Consider the following 27312-nt stretch of genomic DNA (forward strand, 5'->3'; position numbering starts at 1 on the left):
TTTTGCAGCAAAGTGCAAAGGGTTCAGGCTGTGCACCAGAAGTGTGCACAGGAGCCTTGCACGCACCAGTTGCAATCCTGCACGCGCAGCTCCCTCGGAGTATAAGTGCACGCTCCTGGAAGCAACGGGAAGCTGTTGTTGCCCCCCACCCCCCTTGCAAATTTTGCAGGCGTGGGATGCTAAAAGGTCGAAAGCCCCCTACCCTCCCATGCTAGAGTCCCGATCTACCCATGGCCGAGCGCGTGCACTCTGACCCCTGTGCCCTTGCAGGGAGGCGCGGGCTGGGCCTTGCACAGGGCAGCCCCGGGAGCAGGTGGGGGGCGGAGCTGGCGCCGTCGGATGCCCGCTTCCCTCCTTGCAACGGGCGTCCTTGGCGAAACTCCTGCTCCTTGCGCAAAGCTGCTGCGCTCGGCTCTGCAAGGAAGGTTGCGCGCACCAGAGCAGCCGTCGGGCACCAGGGGCGCCTCCAGGGCCTCGACGCCTCTGTTTAAAACTGGGCATACAAATTAACTGGTCCTTGAGACATAATCCCCGCCGCAGAAAAAGAATAGCAATTGATCCCCACGAGGTCATATCACTCGTCCCCAGAGAAGAGATGCCCAACGAATCTTCCTTCAACAAGCCGTCGGCCCCGTCGGAGCATCCCGGCCAGGGGGGTAAGGTGGGCACCTTCGGGAAATCCTCTGGCCTGGCGGCCGCGGGAACCACCAACAATGCCGGGGGTTCGGCTCAGAGTCCGGCTGGCGCGGCCGCCCCGTCGGGGAAGAAGTCCCCCCGGCTGCCCAAGTGCGCGCGGTGCAGGAACCACGGCTACTCCTCGCCCCTGAAAGGGCACAAGCGCTTCTGCATGTGGAGAGACTGTCAGTGCAAGAAGTGCAGCCTGATCGCCGAGAGGCAGCGGGTGATGGCCGCCCAGGTGAGCAGAAACCTCCCGGGGGGGGGACACGAGATGCGGGGAGACCCCCTTCCCGCCCCATAAGGATGCCCGGGCCGTTTGCGCGCAGCTCTGGCTTGCAATGCGGCAGGTGGAGTCCCAGGGAAGTGAGCGAGCGAGCCAGCTTAGTCCTTTGCATTTAGAAAGACTCGGGTCCATCCCTGCTCCTCCTCCTCAGGAGTAAGGCCCACGGATAGCACCGGGCCTTTCTGCCTGGTAAGGATTTGCAACTCCAAATACTTTTTTCCTGGATTGCTCAAACACTTTAGGGTGTCATGATTTCGAAAATTAAGGATCCAGTGACAGATCATCTAATGGAAAGGCTGCAATGGTATGCTGGTTTTCCTGGGAGTAAGCCATACTGAACACAGCCAAGCTTACTTCTGAGTAAGATGGTGCTAAAAAGCCCACCGTTCATTGCCAAATTTGAAGCTACCTTGATAATATCTGAAAATGCATCACATCCCGTTATATTAAAAGAAAAATTATGTTACAGTTGTTAAAACAACAAATGGAGTTTGCTTATTTGTTAGTTAAAATAATATCCATCATGCGATTTCTCTCTGTCGTCTCTGAGTCTTTCTTCCCCGCCCTTATGAATAACGGCTCCATCTTATTTTGCTATATCTACTGATGAAAAAATATATATTGGAATTTGTGTATGTGATGTAAAAATAGAGGAGAAAGGGTTGAATGTTGTTAAGGGAAATCTCTAAACTTAAAAATCACATTGGATCAAGATTTGTTATTTGCATTCTAGAAAGGTATGTGGCTACACTAAAAAGTGCACATAGAAGATGTTAAAAGGGTCAAGGGGAAACTGCAACTTCTATGATGAAGACAATTGAAAGAAACAAAAACTCTCAATTTCAAGCTCTGTTTTTATTCAGCAGACATTTTAGGATTTGGGATTCTTGCAAGTAGGTTGGCTTTAATGGTTATATATGAGCAAAAATATTTCAATTTTTTTCTCTGGTCTTGTGCCATTAACTCATTTAGAAATACCTCAGGAATGAAAAGCAAAAAAAAGGCAAAACAACCCAAGGTGTTGAGTTGCAAATTGGTGTGTAAATACCACTCAAATCAATACATTGTTGACTTGTTCTTTCTCTTCCCATTATAAAGCTGTTCTCCCTCCATTTAAAATGCTATGTAATAACTAGACCTGATGCAAAATCGGTTGGAAAAGATCTGCTACAAATGTTTTCAAAGTTCCCAGTTTTAGAGCGTTTTGAAAGTTTCAGCCACCAGTCCTTAGATAACAAGTAGCCGACATTCAAATCGCAGTTAAACTAAGATATTTGAATTTCTGTGGGTTTCCCATTAACCTAAATAATAGGCATCATCTCTCTCTTAATAGTTCTTAATACATTTAAAAAATACCAGTGATTATACATACACACACACAATATTAAACCAGATCTCAAAATAGAGATGTAGGAATAGCCATCTTTTTCGGTAATAATACATTCGTCTATACTTTATTTCTAAACTGGTTTGTGCTAGGACCTTAGTATGGATTATATTACTGTGATTTCTCTTTGCTCACTTTTTAAGGAGAAAAACAGAGACTGTCCCATATTTCCTTGCATTGAGTAACGTATTCTGCCTTTCAAAAAGACACTCTTCCCAACATTTAATTCTGCTCTGCTCCAAAATCATCCATGCCATTTCTTTCAAGCATTCCAGAGGAAACACTGCTTGATTGTAAAACACACACACCAAAAAAACCTCGAATCAGTTTACAAAGAGAAAAACAACAAAAAAATTATATGTAAAACGATCTTGAGAGAGATTAAAAATAATCAAATCACGTTATTTAGTAATATAACTTTTTAACCTCAGTCCTAAAGCAAGCCCCCCACTGGATTAGGTCCTTTATTCAAGAAACCTCTACTGTTATTATTTTTCTGTAGCCGTTCCTTTTCTTCTAGAGGAACCACGCAGATATCTGAGCAGAATCAGAGGATTCTGGATTTCAATAGTAGGTTTCATCTTTTATTGGAGTGAATTTGAGTCTCTCCACACACCCGGGCCTGAATTTGCCATAATTCCAGGTGCAATGCAGAATTCACTGAAGTAAAGGAAATCTTTTCCTTGTTGTCTTTGGTCAGGAGTCCTGAGTCCTGATGATGGTGATTTTATTTGTACCCTGCTCGTCTGACTGGGTTGCCCCAGCCCCTCTGGGCAACTTCCAACATATACAAAAACATTTAACAAATTTTTTAAAAAAATTTACCTTCCCTATGTGAACTTCCAGTTTTACATGCAACTTTCTGCACGCATGCAGACAAATATCATAAATGAGGAAAGGTGTTTTTGTGCGTGTTGCAGCCCTTCCCCCAGCCTCCTTTCGTGCTGGTGCATGCAAACTGTTTAAAATGCCATCCTGGTTTTGCTTTGGCATTTCCCATCGAAGTTGCTGCCGTCATCATTCTTTCAATCTGGAGAGGAAACACCATTTTGCCCCTTCTCTTGTGGGATGTGAAACACAAGAGCAGTCAAGTACAACATTCCTAGAGTGAACATGTTTACACATGGGGAGGAATGTTTGTCCAGCCAGCAGGTAAACTTCCTGTTTCCTTCTGGGCTGGGACAGACTTCCTCTGCATGTGACTAGAGGTGGGTGTGACCTCACCTGTGCAGGTAACGACAAAAGCACAGGGCAGGGCAGCCATCTCTCTCTTTTTGACTACATGCATCGAAGAAGCAACATCTGCTTAGCCAAAGATGCTCTCTTGGCAAGAGAGGACAAAGGGACTTTCTCCTTATGAGATAGTTTCCAGGTGTATGTTACTTTTCTAAGCTAAGTCTGCCTTCTGGGATCCGATTGTGAACAAAATGTGAGTAAACTCTTTTATACTTTCATAGAAGACTGTGTCCTGTCTTATATTTTATGAGGGAATAAGGGGAAAATACCAGAACAGTTATTATAGATGCTTTAGCGAGCCTGAGCAAACGCATCTGCTGCAAGTTTAAAAAGGGGTATGTTACTCTGCTAAATTGTGAACTTATTAACACAAGTTGGAAAGGTTATTATCAAACAATATATCATCTCCTGCATCCCTGAACATTCCCACATCTCTTTCCCAGGTTGCCCTTCGAAGGCAGCAAGCTCAGGAAGAGGAGCTGGGCATCAGCCACCCCATCCCGTTGCCCAGCGCCACGGAAATGTATGTGAAGAAAGAGAACAACGCCAGTGGGGGCCCTTCCTGCCTCTTGTTGGAGAGCACCAGCCCACCACTGCCCACCACATCAGCTTCCGCGGTGCCAACCTCGTCCACAGGTAAACGCGATGCCAAAGGACCCGGCCCTCACCCCATAAGATGGCAGTATTTAGAGGCTCTCCCAAGCCAAATAGGAAGCCATTGCCATTTTTATCCCTTTAGCCTTTCATTCAGGAGCATAACCATGTGCTGCCTCACACCAGGTGACATCATTTGTCCATCTACCCATGACCAGATTTAGGTTTGACGAGGGAGGCCCTAAGCTCCTGAAGGTGATGGGGCCCTTTCTATGTCCAGCTGTCCTTTGTCAAGAACAAATTGTCACGGTTTTTTGTGATGAATACATGCTATATGGTAATTTCTGGATTGCATCTGAGGGATGCGGGTGGCGCTGTGGTGTAAACCACAGAGCCTCTTGGGCTTGCCGATTGGAAGGTCGGCGGTTCGAATGCCCTCAATGGGATGAGCTCCCGTTGCTCGGTCCCAGCTCCTGCCAACCTAGCAGTTCGAAAGCACATCAAAGACCAAGGTACGGCTCCAGCGGGAAGGTAAACGGTGTTTCTGTGCGCTGCTCTGGTTCGCCAGAAGCGGATTAGTCATGCTGGCCACATGACCCGGAAAAACTGCGAACAAACATCGGCTCCCTCAGCCAGTAAAGTGAGATGAGCGCCACAACCCCAGAGTCGTTCACAACTGGGCCTAACGGTCAGGGGTCCTTTACCTTTACCTTTAATAGGTATCTCAAGCCATTTGCACATGTTGCTGTGCAACCAGTCCATGCAGAATGTAGGCACCCTATATATATATAGAAAGGACAATCCAGTGATATTTGAGGGAGCAGGCAAGCGGTCGGGGCCCATGACTTATATCACAGGAGCCTACACAACACAAAACATGGTTGCTGTACGTAGGTTTTATTTTATTTGGTTTTTTATCTTATATTTTGGAAATGTACATCCAGGTTTTTTTCTCTTTAAATTTGTTGGGGCCCCCAAGAGAGTGGGGCCCTAAACTAGAGCTTGTTTAGCTTATACATAAATCCGGCACTGCATCTACCCTGGTATTACAGACTCTGGCCGGCAGCTGCTCTCCGTGTTCCCAACAGAGAGAGATCTTTTCCTGCTAGCTGACCATTTTTTAAGAAGAGATGGCAGGGATCTGGGATCTTTCTTCATGTGCAGCATGTGCTCTGCTTATGCGCTGCATCCTGTATCCAAACGAAGTCATCTGCAGTGTGTTGGTGCAGTTTGTGAGAGAGTGTGGCATGCCCACCTCGTATATTTCTCCCGCAGGAGAATGCTCCCGGTTTTTATTAGACAGAAACAACGTTGTTTTTGGGGAAGGGGATAAATACGGTGTGGTCTCCACCATCCGGACCACCAGGACATAGTTGATTTCCCACAGCAAGTATGAAGTGGGGGGGGGGGACACACACGGGGCAGCACTCCTCGCTTTGATTTTGTGCTGCACCGTGCCGTCCGTGTTGTGTTGTGGCATGTTCCCAGGCAGCCATTTTGTGCCTGGAACCCTCAGCGATGTTTGCCAAATTGCGGAATGTGCCATCTGGTCAAAAACGGTTCAGGAGGCTTACGGGGACTGCAAGGTCCGTGTCGTGCTCTCTACTGTTGCTACACAGATATTGGGGGGCAGCTGCACATTATGCTTCAGGCAGGTGCCTTTTTACAGGTGTGCAGCTCAAATATGTGCATTTTTCCTCGGAAGTCGGCTCCGCTGGGTTCAAGGGAGCCTTGCTTCCGGAGAAAGGCGGTAGCATAGCTGTCAACTTTCCCCTTTTCTTGCAAGGAATCCTATTCAGAATAAGGGAATTTCCCTTAAAAAAAGGGAAACGTTGACAGCTATGGTGCTTAGGTAGCCTGAGAATATTGTGGGATTTGATGGGAAGGGGACTGTCAGCATCGAATTATTCACTGCCGCCGAACAAATATGAGCACCCGCAATCCTTGCTCAGTAGCTCTGTTGATTTCCACGGGGGTCAGAATTCCTTTCTGACATTTCCAGAGTAGCAGCGGCTTCAATTTCACCTTGTCGGGATCCCTGCCCCCCCTTCCTTCCTTGCCGCCCTGAGGTCTAGCAGTTTTTCTTGCAAACTTCATCACACCGAACATAGTTTACAGGGAGAGGAATAGGATGTGAAGGAGCCACACAAATCATATAAGGTACCAGGGAAAAAAGTCTTTTTCTCACTGTATCCATTTTATTGGCAGGTCAGAAATATTACAGCGCATTGAGAGGCCAGAGACAATTTTTCTAGGCTCTGGTGACATGCAGTTCTTCAGGAAAATAAAAAATAAAAAAGCAGGCCGGGAAGCCGTGGTGCCTTGCCAGCATGCACATACCTCATTGTAGTCATGGTAACGCTGGTTATTTTAAAAGGAGTTTGCCTGAGTTGGGGGGAAGAATAGGAAAAAACTGCAGTAGGGCCTGAACTTTAGGTCGGGGGGGGGGGAAACGCTCTGGAATTGTGCATTCCTGTTCTCCAGAAACTTGCTCCCAAGCAATTGTGCTTGGAATTGCGGCCTTAACATGTGGGCAGTTTATGATGGTCAAGCGCCAAAATAAGGGCCACCACTTGCAGGAATTCAGGGTAAATCTGTTTAAACAGGTATGGATTAATATCCGTGTTGAATGATGGGGATGGGATTCCCGTGGAAGCCTCTAACCCACTTTCCTAGCTAATGCTAGAGGAAAATTTGAACCAAGCATTTTTGCAGTGGGATAGTCTGCTGGACATGAGGGTCATATTCGACGTGTGGCATTAATCTGTCACCTGGAAGAAGTGAGCATGTGGGTCCTTTTTTAAGAGCAAAAGTAGTTGAACTGAGATACAGTGGACACTCAGGTTGCGAACGTGATCTGTGCGGGAAGCATGTTTGCAACCCGCAGTGCCACGTCTGCGCACGCACAGGTTGCGATTTGGCACTTCTGTGCATGCACAAAGCGCAATTTAGCACTTCTGCGCAAGTGCCAAAACCCGGAAGTAACCCGTTCCACTACTTTGGGGTTCAGCGGGGTGCGCAACCCAAAATCATGCAACCCAAAGCGTCTGTAACCCGAGGTATGACTGTACTTGATGGAGACGAGGTGTGTGGGTGGCGGGGAATTAATGGTCTTCTTCTTTGGCGATCCCTCGTAGCCGAGTAAGATTGTCTTCCATGAACATGGTTTTAACAGCAAAGTCCGTAAGTGACTGTGGAGGCCAATTCTGGATTCTCTCGTGGCCTACAAAGAATTGATAAATCACATGTGAAAGGTTTATACTTTCAAACACATCCTAAGTCTTCATTTCCAAGTACACTTTTTTGATTCGTTTGAATATATAATTTCATTAATTGGATCTATTTTTATCAATTAGTTGTATAATCTTACATTTCTAGAAACGAAGACTTTTCCATAGGAAAATATAGTAGAGGAGAATTCTTCCTTCCCCATCACTGGTAACCTGGGCGTTGTAAGAATCACACTCAAGCCCTGTGGGTGCTCCGATGGCCACAGACAGCTTCCGGAGCAACCATGTTCTATATTAACATTGGGCATTTAAAGGGCACATGGTTCTAGTCCTCATGGAACTTGGTTGCCCCAGATATAAGGTAAAGGGACCCCTGACCATTAGGTCCAGTTGTGACCGACTCTGGGGTTGCGGCGCTCATCTCGCTTTATTGGCCGAGGGAGCCAGCATACAGCTTCCGGGTCATGTGGGCAGCATGACTAAGCCACTTCTGGCGAACCAGAGCAGTGCACGGAAAAGCCGTTTACCTTCCCACCAGAGCAGTACCCATTTATCTACTTGCACTTTGACGTGCTTTCGAACTGTTAGGTTGGCAGGAGCAGGGACCGAGCAATGGGAGCTCGCCCCGTCGCGGGGATTCGAACCGCTGACCTTCTGATCGGCAAGTCCTAGGCTCTGTGGTTTAACCCACAGCGCCACCCGCATCCCTTGCCCCAGATATGCACATGGGGAATTAGTGGGTTGAAAATCAGACTTTTAACGTGATTATTAAGATGTCATTGAGAAGACTTGTCTCTCAGCCCTTTTCTTTCTTGCCATATTGACTCTGAACATGTGGTCCTCTGTGGATATTCGGAAGTGGTACGTGTTGTCCCATCCCTTGGTCTTTTAATCAGCTCCTTGAAAACACCGATTCCAGAATTCCTGGCTAAGGAGAACAAATGGAGTCTGCTAGACCTGAGCCTTAAAGCCACCATACAGTTCGTCCAGGGTACAGTTTGTACAAAATAAATAACAAAAACAGATTGAGTCTCGCCCAGTTTCTCTCCAGTTTTCTTGAAATCCTACTTTGGAATCCAGCCCTGAGTTGCTGTTTTTTTAAAATATCTTATTATGAAAGGTGGGCATAGATAAATCTGAGCAGATCAAGAGACGGGTGACAAAAATGATGTACGGCTTGTAGAAAAAGAGACTGCGGGTTGATATAACAGTCTATAAATATTTGAGAGGTAATAATAGGGAAGAGGGGGAGGGATTATTTACAGTGTTTGAGGCAATAACAATGAGCAGTGGCTTGAAACTGAAAAAAAACCTAAAAGTACAAGGAAAATAATTTAATTAAAAGACACTTCCTTTCCTAACTAGAAATGCAATTAGGCAGTTGAATGGCCTGCATGGGGGAAAGGAAGTTCTTCAAGCATCATTGCTGGAGGGATTTAAGATAATTGCCTGGGGTGGTGCTGAAGCCAACTCTTTAGACTTGCAGAGGTTATATATTTCTGCTTACCACCCCGGCCAAAGGTAGCTGATTAGCCATATTCAACTTTGCTGTGCAATAGACCAAACTGGGCTGTGTCCGAATGAGGGTGAATGGATTGTCGGAGGGTCTGGAAGAAAAGCAGGAGCTGTGGGTGCTTGCTCTGGAGAAGATAAGTTGTAGACGATAGCAAACTTATATACATTAAGGGTTGTCAGAGAAGATGGGCCAGGCATGTTATGCGTTGCTGCGGGGGAAGAATGAGCAGGGAAGCAAATTTCATCTAAACATTGGGGGGGGGGGACCAACTTAATGGTATGAGCTGTTCATCCAGTGGAACAGACTGCCTATGAAGATGGTGGAGATACTCAAGGCTAGATGGCCACTAGTAAGAGATGCTGTAGTTGCATCCTTTATGGTTCTTCTTTGGCGATCCCTCGTAGCCCAGTGAGATTGTCTTCTATAAACACGGTTTTAACCATGAGTCCGTACTTGACTGTGGAGGCCAGTTCTGGAACCACACAGTGGGGGACATTGGTTTCTGGGCGGGAGTTGATATGGATGTGGATTTGCCAAGCATGCCTTCCTCTTAGCACGTTTCTCCCTTGCGTCTTGAGTTCGAGTGTCTTCAAAGTCCATGACACCTTTGGTAAAGGCTGTTCTCCAACTGGAGCGCTTGCAGGCCAGTGTTTCCCAGTTGTCCGTGTTTATACTACTTTTTTTTAGATTTGCCTTGAGAGAGTCTTTAAACCTCTTTTGTTGACCACCAGCATTGCGCTTTCCATTTTTAAGTTCGGAATAGAGTACGGTAGTTGCTTTGGAAGACGATAATCAGGCATCCGAACAACATGACCAGTCCAACGAAGTTGATGTTGAAGAATCATTGCTTCGACACTGGTGATCTTTGCTTCATCCAGTACGCTGACATTCGTTTGCCTGTCTTCCCAAGCGATGTGCAAAAAAATTCGGAGAACCCGTTGATGGAATCTTTCAAGGAGTTGGAGATGGCGTTTATACTATTTGTTCCAAATGTTCTGCATTTGTAAGCAATACTTTGCAATGGGGAAGACTTGGAATGACCTTAGGGCTGTGGGGCACTTTGCACATGCCACATGTCTGAAGCACATTCCCTCCTCTACACAGGGTTTGTTAAGAGTCCTGGGAGTGCTATCTCTACGGATTCCTTGAAGAGAAAGACGCGCTGTAATTGCATGATGTGCACACATCCACTGACAATGCCAAAGCTAGCTGGAGGTTTTTGCGATTGTAACGTCCGAATGCAATCCCTTTTCAGCAACACTTGGGTGTGAGAAGCAAGCGCAGGGGTTTCCAAACCTGGTTCTCAAGCTAAATATATATATATATATTTACTACAGTTCCCATAATCCCTGACCACTGGTCCTGCTAGCTAGGGATGATGGGAGTAGTTCAGAAGCAGCTGGAGACCCAAGTATGGAAAGCCCTGGAGTGCTTTGCAGAGCTAAAGGCAATCTCTTACTTGGCCTCTTTGGGCTGGAGACTGTGCACATTTTCCCATTGAACATAGAGGGGCTCGCTTCTGAGTAGGCATGCCAGAGAAGCGAAAAAGGTAACCAGAGCAAAAGTTTTTCACCAGTTGCTGGAAAGTTTAGTTTCGGCCCTCTACACACTGTTTGTGGAACAGACGAGGTAACTACTAGGAGTAAGAGCTAGTAGCCGTTAATAGTGCCCAATATTTTAATTGAGCCTGAGAATTTTTTAATTGATTACATTGAGCTGGTTAGTAGTGAATGTTGCCTCACTCAATCATTGGCACCGTTCTCAGAGTGCCAGGATCGGCCATATAATAATAATTTATAATAATAATTTATTATTTCTACTGCGCCCATATCACCCGGGACCGCTTTGCAAAAAAGGAAGAAAGCTGATTCTGTTTTAAATTGGTTGTGATTAATTCTGAGCAAAGGGAAAGCATAGAGAGATAAATGTATTTCTAGGACAGAGCGTAAGTTTGATTGCTGATCACATTTTAAACTATCATTTGTTTTTAGTGTCACTTCCAAATGCAAATTCTTTGCATTTGTAACTTGGGTCTCTCATCAGTTTTTGCTTTTTCTCATCAGCGGCTCTGAGCTGCAAAGCTCACCCATTGCCCCCGTCTGCTTTATTTCAGCTTTGAGCGGGATGTTCCCTGCCTTGCCATTTTCTGCTTTTTAGAAACCACCTGGGCTTCTTTCATCATGTTGCTCCTAATGAAGTGGCCTCTTGTGAGTTCCTATCAGTTTCCACCTCCCTTAGTTTATTTTTAGTGTGAGCTATAATGATTTTATCCTAGTCGTATTTTCTCCAAGGCCTTCGCTTGCAGATACTTGAACTGCTCATACTCCCCTCTCAATATTGCCTTTGATATTCCCTTAATGAAATTTGTTCCATTCTGATTGTAACCACGCTGGTTTTGTTTCTCCCCCTGAAGGTTTTTTGGTTGCTGTTGTTTTTTTTTTTTGCTTTGGGATTGTAAGAGGCATTATTGCTGGGCTTTTCTGCTGCCTTACCTTACAAATCTTAATTTCCAGAATATCCAAATGGTCTTGCACTCGTAGTCTACTTGATGACAACAACACCCTTAGGGTTTAGTTTACGTGTGGCTCTATCATTTATCTTCCCCACCATGTAGCACATCGTGTAACACACGCTAGTCCCCATATGTTTTACTTTTGGGACAGGTTTTGATTTTGAGTGGGAAATTGGCTAGAAAGGAGAAGACCACACTGGTACTTCTTGCCGGCAGATGACGGAACTAGGCATAACGTTTAGTTTTGGCATTGCATGGGCCAAACATCAAGGATTTTCTGTTGCTGCAGCAATGGCAGAACTAGGTTGAAAAGTACCCTTTCCTATTTCAGGCTGCTGCTTCTTTGGTGATCACTCGTAGCCGAGTAAGATTGTCTTCCATAAACACGGTTTTAACAATGAGTCCGTAAGTGACTGTGGAGGCCAATTCTGGATCCACACGTCCTTCCACAGTAGGGACATTGGTTTCCGGGTGGGAGTTGATCACGGTGTGGATTTGCCAAGCATGCCTCCTTCTTAGCACGTTTCTCCCTTGCGTCCTGAGTTCGAGTGTCTTCAAAGCCCATGACACCTTTGGTAAAGGCTGTTCTCCAATTGGAGCGCTCGCAGGCCAGTGTTTCCCAGTTGTCAGTGTTTATACTACTTATTTTTTTAGATTTGCCTTGAGAGTGTCTTTAAAACTCTTTTGTTGACCACCAGCATTGCACTTTCCATTTTTAAGTTTGGAATAGAGGAGTCACTTTGGAAGATGATAATCAGGCATCTGCACAACATGACCAGTCCAATGAAGTTGATGTTGAAGAATCATTGCTTCAACACTGGTGGTCTTTGCTTCTTCCAGTACACTGGTATTAGTTCACCTGTCTTCCCAGGCAGGTAGAGCAGAACAGCTGCCAATAATATGGATGTATATTGAATTTGGAAACCCTTCTGGTTTCATGCATACCTCTTTTCCCCAGCCCTAGATTTTCATTTGAACCATTGTGGGGAGATTTAGGGAGAACTGGGTCTGTCCAGTGTGCCCAATCTTCCCCACCCCATGTGGACCAAGTTTGACATACAGACAGGACTACCCACTTGCCATCAACCCAAGATAGCAGCAATGACACCAGGTTTACTTTATTGGGTTTACGAGAGCCATGTGGAAACTGTTTTTAAATTCTCTGATGTGCCGGGGGGGTGCTAATCTGCGGTGCCTAATTGCTCAGTAATTAACGTTGTACGGCGATCCCTAATGGGAGAACTCTGACACCTTGATATAATTAGTACAAGCGATTGTATAATGGGAAGCAGCTCATTTCTGGAGACGGTGACTGCGGTCGGCGGAGGTGCCAACTTATCGCTGATGGGCGGGGGGGAAAGGCTCTTCATTTTTTTATTCTATTTAAAACACAACTGAGCGTTGTTCCCGGCAAAAGGGATAAACCTTGAGAAACACTTGAGCTGAAGCCATTGACGTCTTTCTAGATAAAGCCAGTGTCCGCCCACAGACGGCTCTCTTCTCTCTTGCCAATAGGCTTTGCATGGGTACCTGATAATAGTCACAGAAACAGCACTGCTATGGCCTGAATATCACATATTTTCTTTGTAGTTTCAAAGGAAGTTGTCATTGGTTGCTTTGCTTTGTTGGACGGTGACCAAGTTGGTCGTGGAGAGGAGAGACCATGATGGAGCAAGAACTAGCAAGTGCAAAAGTGCCTTTTTAAATAGGGACCTGGCACAGGAAGGAGTGTCATGCCGTTTTATTCCATATAAGGAAAAGGTAAAGGATCTCTGGAGGGACGCGGGTGGCGCTGTGGTCTAAACCACAGAGCCTAGGGCTTGCCAATCAGAAGGTCAGCAGTTCGAATCCTCGCAATGAGCTCCCGTTGCTCAGTCCCTGCTCCTGCCAACCTAGCAGTTCAAAAGCATGAAGTACAAGTAGATAAATGGGTACCACTCCAGCGGGAAGGTAAACGGCGTTTCCGTGCACTGCTCTGGTTTGCCAGAAGCAGCTTAGTCATGCTGGCCACATGACCCGGAAGCTGTATGCCGGCTCCTTTGGCCAGTAAAGCGAGATGAGCGCTGCAACCCCAGAGTCGGCCATGACTGGACCTAACGGTCAGGGGTCCCTTTACCTTTACTTTAAAGGACCCCTGGATGGTTAAGTCCAGTCGAATTTGACTACAGGGTGCGCCACCCATCTCTGCTTCAGGCTGAGGGAGCCGGCATTTGTCCACAGACAACTTTCCAGGTCTTGTGGCCAGCAGGACTAAAACGCTTCTGTCCCAACGGGACATCGTGATGGAAACCAGAGTGCACAGAAACGCCGATTACCTTCCCGCCGCTGCGGTACCTATTTATCTGCTTGCACTAGTGTGCTTTTGAACTGCTAGGTTGGCAGGGGCTGGGGCAGACCAACGGGAGCTCACCGCGTCACAGGGATTCAAACTGCCAACCTTCTGATCGGCAGGCCCAAGAGGCTCAGTGGTTTAGACCCCAACGCCACCTGCATCCCGGTATATATTCCATGCATATATACCGTAAGCCAAGACACTATATAAAACCAGCAGCCTCTTACTTTGCTGCCTACGGGATAGTGAACATTGATTCTATTTTATTTCTCCACTAATGGAATTTTTGTCTTACGGCAACACCATGTCTTCATGTATTCATATTAGGCTACTAAGATTGAACAAGGAATATCTTCTTCTGCATGCGCTTGCAGAATTGCAGATGTTTAACGTGGGACGTGTCTGGAGTGGGAAATGTTAAGGCGCAGCCCAGCCTGAGTTGAGCTTGGCAGGGAAGATATATATTGATCGCCTTGCAGCTGACTTGCTAGCTGGACTGCCAGGTGTTTTGCGGGTGGGAGAGATATTGGATCCTTTGCCCTGTGCGCCGTTGCCCATGTGTCATTCTGTGTGCATTTTAAACATTTGAAAAGTCCCTGATCTTTAGCTTGAGGTGTGACGAAAACACACATTGGACCAGTAGCACAAATGCGGATGTTCGACACGAACAATTCTGGAAGGTGTCTTGTCCTGCCCCGAACATTTGGCAGTGGGTACAAGTAACATTTCTGACTCCTGAGCAATGCAGCACACCCGAGTGGGGCCCCCAGGATAAATCACACGCTTAAACAATTTACTGCCCACTTTTGTATGTAGGGAGAGTAGAGCTCTTAAAGGTCAAAAAAGCTTCCTTGATAACATAATGCAGTGAGCTGTAACTGCATCAAATCCTGGGGGTTGTAGAGCAGCCCAGGAGAAATAATTATGCCTGGTAATGGGTAATTACAGATAATGGCTCTTTTTGGGGGTGGAAAAAAACACACACGCACACCCAGCCTTGTCTGGAATGAATATTGCGTAGTACATTAACTTTATGGTAAGCTACAAGTTCAGCACTGAAACAGCACAAGTTGCAAGGAGAATTGGTTTTATTTTGTTTTATTTAAAGGCAAGGCTTATAGGTGGTGCTGGTGGGGAGACAGGCAGAATGCCAGGCTTCTGCGGCCACCATCCCCCTTTCTCCCCACGCCGCCGTTGGGAAATGCAGCCTTGATTTTGCCTCTGGAAAATGCTGGCAGCGAGGGGCTCAGCAACAAGAATTGCTCTGTCATGATAGGTCTGGTGGGAGAAACACACATTGTTCCCCCGGTTTCTGATTATGACTTTAGGGAGTTGTTTCACAGCAGCCTCAATTCAAGGCTCTTGTCTGACCTCAGCGGCAGCCGGTTGCTGCAGCCCGAAGTACAGGCAGGTCTCTAGGGAGGGAGGGAGGATGCTTCAAAGCCGGGGTGGGGAGGAGCATGCTGGGAAATGGTTGAGTCAAGATCAGTCGTCTTGGTACTCAGTCAGATTGCTGCTTTTTTCCCTTTCTTTTTTTGCAACTTTACCAAACAGTCTTAGTGTTGGCATTTCTGAATTCAAAGGCTTCCATCTCAGATCTGGGGTTCTGTGAATTCCCATGCAAACAGTGCCTTAACATTGCCATCCAAATGTCCAGAACAGGAGACCAGCAGGAGCAGACACTCAGTGCCCCTGTCCAGCTTAGCATAGAATTGAAGAGTTGGAAAGGGACCCCAGGGTCCTCTAGTCCAACCTTCTGCAATGCAGGAATTGAAGCATCCATGATAGACGGCCGTCCAACCTCTGCTTGAAAACCTCCAAGGGTTGAAAACCTCCCACCTCCCAAGGGAATCTGTTCTACTGTCGGACAGTTATCACCCTCAGAAAGCTCTTCCTCATGTTTTTCCGGAATCTCCTTCCTTTGTAACTTGAAGTCATAGATTCGAGTCCTACCTCCCAGAGCAGGAGAAAACAAGCTTGCTCCATCTTCCATGGGATGGTCCTTGACGTGTTTGAAGATGGCTATCCTGTATACTCCCAGTCTCCTCGTGTTTGCAAAGGTGGCTAGCCAGCTCGGTCATTCAGAGAAGCCACACCATTTGGTTGATTACTCTGATTTAGGGATTTCACACAAACATGCTCCACAAACTCGCATGAACTCCATGCTCCATAGCACACACCACAACACACACATAACTAGCTGTAAAGCAACATAATGTGATAAATAATAAAACTGTAATTTTAATCACCATATCAAAAAGCACAGTTCTTGATGGCAACATATCATATCTTCTGTATATATTAGTATCGTAAAGTCCAAGGATTGTGAAGTCTCATAATGAGGCAATGACAAACCTAGACAGCATCTTAAAAAGCAGAGACATCACTTTGCCAACAAAGGTCCGTATAGTAAAAGCTATGGTTTTCCCTGTAGCAATGTATGGAAGCGAGAGCTGGACCATAAAGAAGGCTGATCGCCGAAGAATTGATGCTTTTGAATTCTGGTGCTGGAGGAGACTCTTGAGAGTCCCATGGACTGCAAGAAGATCAAACCTATCCATTCTTAAGGAAATCAGCCCTGAGTGCTCACTGGAAGGACAGATCCTGAAGCTGAGGCTCCAATACTTTGGCCACCTCATGAGAAGAGAAGACTCCCTGGAAAAGACCCTGATGTTGGGAAAGATGGAGGGCACAAGGAGAAGGGGACGACAGAGGACGAGATGGTTGGACAGTGTTCTCGAAGCTACAATCATGTGTTTGACCAAACTGCAGGAGGCAGTGGAAGACAGAAGTGCCTGGCGTGCTCTGGTCCAGGGGGTCACGAAGAGGCGGACACAAGTAAACGACTAAACAACAATGAGGCAATAGTGGTGTTTGTTGACCATAGCACACACAGCAGCGATCCATGTGGGATATAGAGAAAAAACACCATCGCCCTCAGAACTTGATAACCTATTTAGGGATTATTAAGGTCTCCAGCATCTCCTTTGTTGCCCTGGCCACAACTATTTTGACTCCAGACGATGCTCATAAGAGCCCGCAAGTTAACTGTTTCCTCACATTATTGAGCTACGTGTTTTTAGTTCGTTTTGGTTCTTTGGCGCTAATTGCAAACACCTCCCTTTCATTCCCTCAAATTCCTGTTCTGGGGTTGATTTGTAATCCACCTGCTGAGTGAGAGGCAGGGTGGTTCTGAATGCCAGTTGCTGGAAGCTTCTCCATTGGTTTACTTATTTTATAGCTGACCCCACAGCTAGACTTTCTCTAGGAATACACACTCTCCCCTGAAACGAATTATTGCTCACTGCCATAAGTTAATATGCCGTATGGCCGAAAGGCTTTTGTAGAACATGGAGGATCAATAATGAGGCATTGATCTGGAATGAAAGAGACAGCTGATTTTCACATGTAGGAATGCAGTGGGGAAGGTATCAAATGTTCTGCCTCAGGATGTTAAAACAGGGAGAACTGAGTCACAGTGTTAAAAACAGATTCTTCCCCCGACAGCTGAAATCTTTATTATTTTTTTACTTTATTGATAAAATCAACAACACCAAAGACAGGCATAGGCAAACTCGGCCCTCCAGATGTTTTGGGACTACAACTCCCATCATCCTTAGCTAACAGGACCAGTGGTCAGGGATGATAGGAATTGTAGTCTCAAAAAAATCTGGAGGGCCGAGTTTGCCTGTGCCTGACCGAAGATCTCTCTTGTCTTCCTGTGCAAATTTCATCGCCCAGAACCCCTGAATTTTAAAGCTACATATAAATATATTAAATAAATAAATGAAACTTAAAGCTTCTGTCTGATCTCAGAAGCTTTAATCTCTTTTACGGTTTTCTCCACACCTGTGACATCTGGGAACTGGTTTGTTTTCAGATGTGTTAGCCATTCAGTATATTTCTATGCTGCCTGGGATCATTATTAAAACTACAGTGGTACCTCAGGTTACATACGCTTCAGGTTACATACGCTTCAGGTTACAGACTCCGCTAACCCAGAAATAGTGCTTCAGGGTAAGAACTTTGCTTCAGGATGAGAACAGAAATTGGGCTCCAGCGGCAGCAACAGCAGCAGGAGGCCCCATTAGCTAAAGTGGTGCTTCAGTTTAAGAACAGTTTCAGGTTAAGTACAGACCTCCGGAACGAATTAAGTACTTAACCCAAGGTACCACTGTATAAAAAAGTATAAAGCTCAATAACACGTTGAAACCATGTTGAAACACGTTGAATAACACGCTAAAAACCATACGAAGCCAACGACAGGAAACAGACACCATTTTGAATCGGCAATGCCGATTAATGTCCCCAACTCCCTGGGTGAAGAGATGAGTCTTCATGTATCGGCAGCCTGGTGGGAGGGAGTTCCACTGGCAAGGCACCACCACAGGAAAGGCCCTGTCTGAGTTCACTGGCCCTCCAAAATGGCTTCTCTTGAGAGCTCAGGGCCTGGAATCTCTAGCACATGTACCGTATTTTTCGCTCTATAGGACGCACTTTTCCCCCTTCAAAAATTAAGGGGAAATGCGTGTGCGTCCTATGGAGCGAAGAAGCCATAGCTCCGCGACCCTCTCCCGGCTGGAGAGGTGACGCGCGGCTATGGCAGGAGCCTCTACAGCCGCGCGTCACCTCTCCAACCGGGAGAGCGCTTGCGGGGCTAAAGAAGCCCCCCGCGACCCTCTCCCAGCTGGAGAGGTGACGGGCAGCTGTGGCAGGAGACTCTATAGCCGCTCGTCACTTCTCCAACCGGGAGAGAGCGCGCGGGGCTAAAGAAGCCCTCCGCGACCCTCTCTCAGCTGGAGAGGTGACGCGCGGCTGTGGCAGGAGCCTCTATAGCCACGCGTCACCTCTCCAACCGGGAGAGAGCGCGCGGGGCTAAAGAAGCCCCGCTTACCCTCTCCCGGCTGGAGAGGTGACGCGCGGCTGTGGCAGGAGCCTCTCCGCTGCACCGACCCCTCTCCAGGCTTCCAAGGTAGCCACCTGAAGGCGACTGAACGCACCTTAAACGGCAAATAGTTTTAGAGGGGGAAAACAAAAGGGGAAAATTCTCCCCCTCTCTACGCAATGCCTCCTGCCGCTTCGCTGAAGGGGCGCTGCGCAGAGAGGGGGAGATTTTTTTTTCTTGTTTTCCCCCCTCTAAAACAAGGTGCGCCCTATTGTCCGGTGCGTCCTATGGTGCGAAAAATACGGTATTTAACCTGACTATTTTGTGAAGCAACAGTTTTTAATCCGTGTTTGTTGTGTTGCAATTTATGCATTTCTGTATTTATCCCTCTATTGTCTATTTCTTTCCCAAACAGAGAGTTCTCCAGCTTTTTTTGTGGAAAGGAAGAAGATTTAGATTGCTCATAATTTATGTTGCCTTGCTATGCACTTTTCAAGCCCTGCGCTAGCCTTGAAATACTATGCTGTCCTCACGCTGCATATAGTATCTTGATTTATGACAAGCGAATTAGCCACAAGTTGCCTGGAGTGATTTGTTTATTGATTGCAGAAGGCCTTTAATTTCAACTGTGGCATTTTTGTTGAAATATTTAATACATTGCAGTATTGACATTTTAGGAGTTAATGCATTACTAATATGGAGCTGCAGTTTGCCTCTAAAGAAGAAGCAAAAAGAAGTTCCTCTCTCCTTCATGTTTTCTCAAAGGGCTTTCATCAAATTATATTAGAGTTTGATGACGCCATGCCTGAACGTATGCAAAAAGAGATCAAACCCAACACAGAATTGCAAAGCAACAACAACCAGCGACACTGGATGTGCGATATTAAAAAAACAGAAAATGGCATATAATCCCAACACCTTACTGAACGTGTTCATATAATTCATTTATAACTGGATTGGGAAACCTTTCTTCTCTTGAAGGCAGTGTTAGAAACTCAGGATATATAAGCTAGGCACCAAATGGCTCCTTAAACCGGGGTTACAGTCGCCAAAAAAGGAATGCCTAGTTGCCATTTTTGGGACCAATACGACCAAAAGTCGTATTTTTCCATAGGACTTTTTTGGTTCCTGAAATTCATTCTGGTTGTGCAGATAAAATAGCACAAATCGCAAGACCCAAGAATGCCCAGCCATGCACTTCCAGATAGTGGAGACATCAGGCCCCATCCTGGTACCCGGGCATCTTCACTAGGTCGCCAGCGGCTGATGGCCTGGTGCAAAAAGGGGCCTGGCAAATTTCAAATACTGGAGGTAATCTGTCAGGGGTCGTATTCTGGCACTTGGTGGGACCACTTCCTTTCCTCGCCTTTCTCTCCCTTCCCAGTGGGCTACGGGAGGTCTGAACAGTTTGTTTTGGAGAGAGCTTTGTCTTGCTCCCTGCAAGATTTCCCCAGCTGCATCGGTGCAGCAAAATCAATTTTTATTTTTTGGGGGATTTATTATTTTTTATGGGATTATTATTTTTATGGCATTTTAAAAATTCGAATGGGGTTTTTTTTAAATTTAAATCGGATTTTTAAAATAAAATACTTGCGGAGGAAAAATCTTTCTAAAGATAGTTTTCTATTTAAGCTTCATTATAGTCCAAAGGCTATTCATCAGGAAAGAATGCTTTTTAAAAAAAGTTTTTCATGTGTGCTAAAACTCAGCCTAAGTTTTTGTGTGTTTGTTTGTGTATAGTTTAACCACATCAGTTAACAGGCATGGATACATATGCTATAATGTTAATGTTTTAGTTAAATAAATTGTTTAAATTGTTATTAAATAAATTATTGTTTTTCTCCTTCCAATAAAGTACTGCAGAAAAGTTGTCCGGATATAAACAGTTAACTTATTAAACCTCACCATAATTTCATACTTACTTCTAATAGTATAACCAAATCAGTACTTTTTGATATACAGTGGTGCCTCGCAAGACGAAAAGAATCTGTTCCGCGATTCTCTTCGTCTAGCAGTTTTTTCGTCTTGCGAAGCAACCCCATTAGCGGCTAAGCGGATTAGCGCTATTAGCGGTTTAGCGGCTTAGCGGCTATTAAAGGCTTAGCGGCTTAGCTGCTAAAAGGCTATTAGCAGCTTAGCGGCTTAGAAAAAGGGGGGGAAGCGGGGGGGAAATGGCGAGACTCGCAAGACATTTTCGTCTTGCGAAGCAAGCCCATAGGGAAATTCGTCTTGCGAAGCGCATCACAAACGGAAAACCCTTTCGTCTAGCGGGTTTTCCGTCTTGCGAGGCATTCGTCTTGCGGGGCACCACTGTAACTGTAAAAACTACTCTGAAATTTGATTATTCAAAAAATGAAACCTTCATCTGGTTGTAAATGTTAAGATTATACCAGCAAGAATGAGTCTTTCTGTAAAAAAAATGATTTAAGTCAAGTCTTAGTGACTAGTGATTTAAATCGTGATTTAAATCGATTTGATTTAAATCAAATCCACCCTGACTTGCATGAAGCCCCTCAAGGTGTATTTGCCCTAGGTAGGTTTTTGTAAACTTTTGTAAACTGGTATTTGTAAACTAGAATCAGAACTAATATTAAGGCCGCTTGCTGTTTTTATGTGTTCCATGATTCTTTAACTAATTGGTGTTAGTTTTCTGTGCCTGAACATATAAACCCAAAGGAAGTGAACTGTCCACCCAAAGTGCTGATTTCTAGGATTGATGTGTGAGCCTTGTTGTTTTCCCATAGTGCATTTCCTTGTTTGGATCAGATGGTGCCAGTCTTTGGAAATCCAGCTGAAATCAACAGATTTAACCCATCTATATATAAAAAAGCTAACTTTCTTACTGAGAACCATTAGGGTAGAAGAATGATACACAATTTTGAAAAGAGGGGGCAGCAGTATTTTCCATTACATGGCAGCAGGGTTTTTCACCAATGATGCTCATTGAGTGACAAGGAGCCAGACACCGTGTCTCAGCCTGGCCTGCCTCCCAGGGGTGTTTTGAGGATAAAACCAGGCCATTATTATTATTATTATTATTATTATTATTATTATTATTAAACGCCTTATAACTGCAGGTCTCAGGGTGGTTCACAAGACAAAATCACAATATAAAAACACAAAATACTGAATCAAACTAAAAACAGAAACAACCCAATAACCAGCCCCACAACACATTTCAAAAGGGCATCAGATGTCGCATAAGTGCGCCACCTTGAGCTCTTTGCGGTGGAGGCAGGATAAGACCGGAACAATAATAAATAATACTGAGGAGTGCAGAATGATTGCCAGTGACCATGTTTCTAATGTGTGGGAAGACCTTCCTGCCTTCCTTCCCTCCCTCCTCTTTCCTTCCTTCCTTCCTTCCTTCACTCACCTTTCTTTCTTTCTTTCTTTCTTTCTTTCTTTCTTTCTTTCTCTCTCTCTCTCTCTCTCTCTCTCTCTCTCTCTCTCTCTCTCTCTCCCCCCCTCCTTCCCTTCACTCACTCTTCTTTCTTTCTTTCCTTCCTTCTTCCTTCCCTCCCTTCCTCCCTCCCTCCCTCCCTTCACTCACTCACTCACTCTTCTTTCCTTCCTTCCCTCACTTCTTTCTTTCCTTCCTTCCCTTCCCTTCCCTTCCCTTTCCTTTCCTACCTTTCCTTCCTTTCCTTCCTTCCCCCACTCTTCTTTCTTTCTTTCTTTCTTTCTTTCTTTCTTTCTTTCTTTCTTTCCTTCCTTCCTTCCTTCCTTCCCTCCTTCCCTCCTCCTCTTTCTTTCTTTCTTTCTTTCTTTCTTTCCTCCCTCCCTCCCTCCCTCCCTCCCTCCCTCCCTCCCTCCTTCCCTCCTTTGACATCTGAAGGGGCACGGAGCAGGTCTGTTTCATCGCATCCCTCTGGTTCTGCCCTGTCTTTTGAGTCGCCTTTCCCTCCCATCTGCTCCTGCCAAGCCTTTCTCTCTGCAAATTTGAAATATGTTTCAGAGATCAGAAGTGGTTTTTTGCCAGCTGCTCCTGCTGTTTCCTAACGGCTCTCTTTTCCTCCCTGCCCTGTTCTTTGCAGAGGGCCGGATGCTGATCCCGGACCTTCCTTCCCTGGCCAGCAGAGGTCACCTGGAGAGCGCCTCCGACTTGGTCGTGGACTCCACTTACTACAGCACCTTCTACCAGCCCTCCCTGTATCCTTACTACAACAACCTCTACAACTACTCCCAGTACCAGATGGCTGTGGCCAGCGAAGCCACCCCTGGGGATATGGGGGGCCCACTGGTGGGGTCCCCTGTTAAAAACAGCCTCCGGAGCCTCCCAGCGACCTATATGTCAAGCCAGTCAGGAAACCAGTGGCAGGTATGGTATGGATTGCTTACTTAGAGAAAGATGCACCCTGGCTGATAGGGGAAGAAAATGGAAATTGCAGGCAGTTCTGTTGTTGTTGTTGTTTAGTCATTTAGTCGTGTCCGACTCTTCGTGACCCCATGGACCAGAGCACGCCAGGCACTCTTGTCTTCCACTGCCTCCCGCAGTTTGGTCAAACTCATGCTGGTAGCTTTGAGAACACTGTCCAACCATCTCGTCCTCTGTCGTCCCCTTCTCCTTGTGCCCTCCATCTTTCCCAACATCAGGGTCTTCTCCAGGGAGTCTTCTCTTCTCATGAGGTGGCCAAAGTGCTGGAGCCTCAGCTTCAGGATCTGTCCTTCCAGTGAGCACTCAGGGCTGATTTCCTTCAGAATGGAGAGGTTGGATCTTCTTGCAGTCCATGGGACTCTCAAGAGTCTCCTCCAGCACCACAATTCAGAAGCATCCATTCTTCGGCGATCAGCCTTCTTTATGGTCCAGCAGGCAGTTCTAGGAGTTGCTAAAAAATAAGTCAGAAGCAGGAAAAGTATGTTAAAAGGGGTCGGAAACAACAGCTCTTTAGGATTCCAAATAACTCCCCTGTCAAATGATGGCTCTGGTTTCAGATTGGCTAAAAACACTGGCAGAGAGCAGCCAGGCTGGCACCTCTCATTTCAGCTGCTCAGAAGGGTGTCTGCACATTTTGCTTCATAACTTTCCTTCTAGGAGGGCAAGAGGCGTACATTTTTAGAAAAATGAAAGCCCAGAATATAGAGCCTTCCACCCAGGGGTGTTGCTAAAGGTCTACATGGGTATCATGGCATCCATGGGTGCTGGGTTGGTAACCCTCGGTTTATATGATTTCAGATCTCTCTCATATGCATCCATGGTGACTTTGTATCTCAGGTTCCATTTGCTATTTGTTGTTGTTTTTTTAGTTTACAAATAAACGAAGATTTGTTCAAGGTGTCATCTAAAGAAAACGCAACCTGCCCCATATGCTCAGGGAAGAGGATTCACACGTAAACAATTACTACAAAGTGGCCTATAAATATCTACCATATTTGTTACAATATAAAATAGATAATGTGCATCTAACTTAAACCTATAAATAAGTAAGTAGCAGAGAGACAGGGAGATAGGAGATAATTTGTTGTTTTTTAAGGAGTCACATTATGTCAAAGTATTAAGTCAGCCGTGATATTATATTTATTGAGCTTGGTAGCTGTTGTCAAACGCATTTCACCAAAGGCAATGAGCAGTCACCCTGTGTGTAGGGAAAGTTTTTTTTTCTTTCTTCTTGGCTTATGGTCTACTAACTTTTCCTGTGGTTACAGGGGTAGGCAACCTAAGGCCCGGGGGCCGGATCTGGCCCAATCGCCTTCTCAATCTGGCCCGCGGACGGTCCAGGAATCAGCATGTTTTTACATGAGTAGAATGTGTGCTTTTATTTAAAAAGCATCTCTGGGTTATTTGTGGGGCATAGGAATTCATTCATTTCCCCCCCAAAAAAAATATAGTCCGGCCCCCCACAAAGTCTGAGGGACAGTGGACTGGCCCCCTGCTGAAAAAGCTTGCTGACCCCTGGGTTAGTTGCCCAGTTTCCAAAAACCAAGTGGTAGGCTTAGAAATAACATCTCTTTCCAATGCTTTCTGCCCATTCAGCTGCTGTCAAAAATAGGCATTGTGGGATAACCTCTGTGCACAGGAATGCAGCCTTAGAGAAAACACGCACCTTTAAAACACATTCAACACATATTTAAAGCACAGAGCTACATTTCCCAGCACCCCAAACAAACTGCAGTTACCAGAATCCTTAAATTGGGGGGGGGGACCATATGTGTGATGTGGATCTTCACCCAGTTCTGCAGTCAGGAATCCTTTAAATAAGCTTTAAAAAGCTTACCCAATTAGGAATTCTGGATCCTTCTGCTGAAAGTTTTATCCTTGAGGTTCAACTGTTCGGTCTCCCCTGCAGATGACCTTTATTATTGTAGAAGCTTTAATAAGTTTCTCTTCTAGCCAAGGACAGCGGGGAAAGAAAAGGGAGTCCGAAAGGTTCTGACATTAAACCTTGAATTACTAGCTGGCTATGAATTAAGACTCTGAAGCTTTATGTTTTAAATGTAACATGATAAAAAACACACCAAATATAAATCATCATGTTCCCTTTTGGATAGCTCTCTTTCAATTTCCTTCCTGCGGCAGTGATTAGGGAGAAGATGCAAAACAACTGCCACGGAAAGCGAAAATGAAAAATTAATTGGCTGTACCGAGAGATATATTACATTGTTAATTACAAGAGGTGTTGAGCTTGTTGACCTAAACAACTTGTGTGTGAAGGATTTTTAAAAAAACACCACCGGCATCCTTTTAAGCGCTTTGGAGTGTGGTCTCTGAAAGCAGTTGCCTCGCCACTTCTCCCCTCCTTAGAGTCCTCCAACAGGAGTCTCCAAAAATGTCTCCATCCTCTGTCCACAATGAGGGCTGCAATGGGTGGAAAGGGATATTCGCATGACCAAAGGGGGCATCTCCATTTCTTTGGGCTCCTCTGGAGACCTCTTTACCAGATTTGTGGAAATCTAGACGGTGACTTATGGGACGCGGGTGGCGCTGTAGATTAAACCACAGGGCCTAGGGCTTGCCGATCAGAAGGTCGGCGGTTTGAATGCCCGCAACGGGGTGAGCTCCCGTTGCTCGGTCCCAGCTCCTGCCAACCTAGCAGTTTGAAAGCACGCCAGTGCAAGTAGATAAACAGGTACCGCTCCAGCGGGAAGGTAAACGGCGTTTCCGTGCGCTGCTGTGGTTCACCAGAAGCGGCTTAGTCATGCTGGCCACATGACTGGGAAACTGTACGCCGGCTCCCTTGGCCAGTAAAGCGAGATGAGCACCGCAACCCAAGTCGTCCACGACTAGACCTAATGGTCAGGGGTCCCTTTACCTTTAGACGGTGACTTATTTCCAGAGGTTAGAGTTGCTGTTAAGGCAGACACGTTCAACCGATCGCGGTCAACAGGTGGACCATAAAGAAGGCTGATTGCCAAAGAATTGATGCTTTTGAATTCTGGTGCTGGAGGAGACTCTTGAGAGTCCAATGGACTGCAATAAGATCAAACCGATCCATTCTGAAGGAAATCAGCCCTGAGTGCTCACTGGAAGGACAGATCCTGAAGCTGAAGCTCCAAGACTTTGGCCACCTCATGAGAAGAGAAGACTCCCTGGAAAAGATCCTGATGTTGGGAAAGATGGAGGGCACAAGGAGAAGGGGACGGTAGAGGCCGAGATGGTTGGACAGTGTTCTCGAAGCTACAAACATAAGTTTGACCAAACTGCAGGAGGCAGTGGAAGACAGAAGTGCCTGGCGTGCTCTGGTCCATGGGGTCACGAAGAGGCGGAGACAACTAAATGACACAACAACAAACTTGCGAACCCTGGTTTGGACACGGTGCAAAGCCACGGATCGTGGCTTGCTGCTGCTGCTGCTGCTCTTTCCGGGGGGGGGGGAGTGAAGTTGGAAGGATCTCCTCACCCAGGGTTAGCCGTTAACCATGGTTCCCTCCAAAATACGAACCTGGCCCATGTCCTGAAAGGGCTTGCACCTAGTTGTTTTTTTTTTATGAAGCGTGCTTGTGTGTGAATAAAGGGGACAACAGAGAGTGCTTGAAGGCTAATTTGCCATTTGAATGCGAAACAGATTTTGCTTTTTAACCACCCTTGACCAGTCTGGGGAAAAAAGGCCTGTCCAAATTTAAGAAACTGAGCTATATAAGAAATTCAGCTATTGCAGGATTCTGTCGCGAATCTAAAAATGCTCTGGGTTTGCCATGCCAGGAGCGTAATCCTACATTGTATTTATAAGCTATAGCCTTCACAATACAGATTTATGCTAAAAGTAACCTAATGTTTCTGACAGCTCAAGTGTGACATGAATATAATCCATATTTCTTGGGGAAGCTAATCTAGGCTGTTTATTTTCCAATAGTGCTGATAGGGCCATATCTCTTGATGTCACGGCAGTTGAGATTCTGATGGTAACATATTGTTTGTGGGTCAGCGCTTTTGTCTTAAACAGTAGGTTGGAACAGAATAGCAAAGGTTAATTAAGTTTGTCTATCACGGGGGGACAGATATAGATGGCGCTTGCGTTTTCCACCCTGGAATTCAAGGGAGACGGTGGGGAGGTCACCATTTATTTATTTTCCCCCTCACGGTGGAAAGGTCCGCCGGTAGGTCTCAGGATTAAAATTTGGTGGCTCCACACAGTTCTTAGCAGTAATAATTTAGCATAATTTAACACAGGAAATTCCAACTTTTGAAGCTCTAAGTGACCCACGGTTTCACTGACTCTGG

At 45.8% G+C, this 27312-nt stretch overlaps 1 protein-coding gene across 2 annotated transcripts in view; it reads left to right on the forward strand.

Moving 5' to 3' along the window:
- The first annotated feature begins 259 nt into the window (after nt 1-259).
- The window catches only part of DMRT1 (doublesex and mab-3 related transcription factor 1), a 230960-nt gene continuing 203907 nt past the window's right edge, over nt 260-27312 (forward strand). For both annotated transcript variants that reach the window (XR_008328214.1, XM_053371182.1), the window contains exons 1-3: nt 260-916; nt 4028-4220; nt 22691-22974. Coding sequence is in view for 1 of the 2 variants with exons in the window: in XM_053371182.1 (XP_053227157.1) it covers nt 596-916; nt 4028-4220; nt 22691-22974 (798 nt within the window). In the remaining variant the exon portion in view is untranslated. The remainder of the gene's footprint in view (nt 917-4027; nt 4221-22690; nt 22975-27312) is intronic.

Source organism: Podarcis raffonei, chromosome 17, assembly GCF_027172205.1.
Source record: "Podarcis raffonei isolate rPodRaf1 chromosome 17, rPodRaf1.pri, whole genome shotgun sequence".
Lineage (NCBI taxonomy): Eukaryota > Metazoa > Chordata > Lepidosauria > Squamata > Lacertidae > Podarcis > Podarcis raffonei.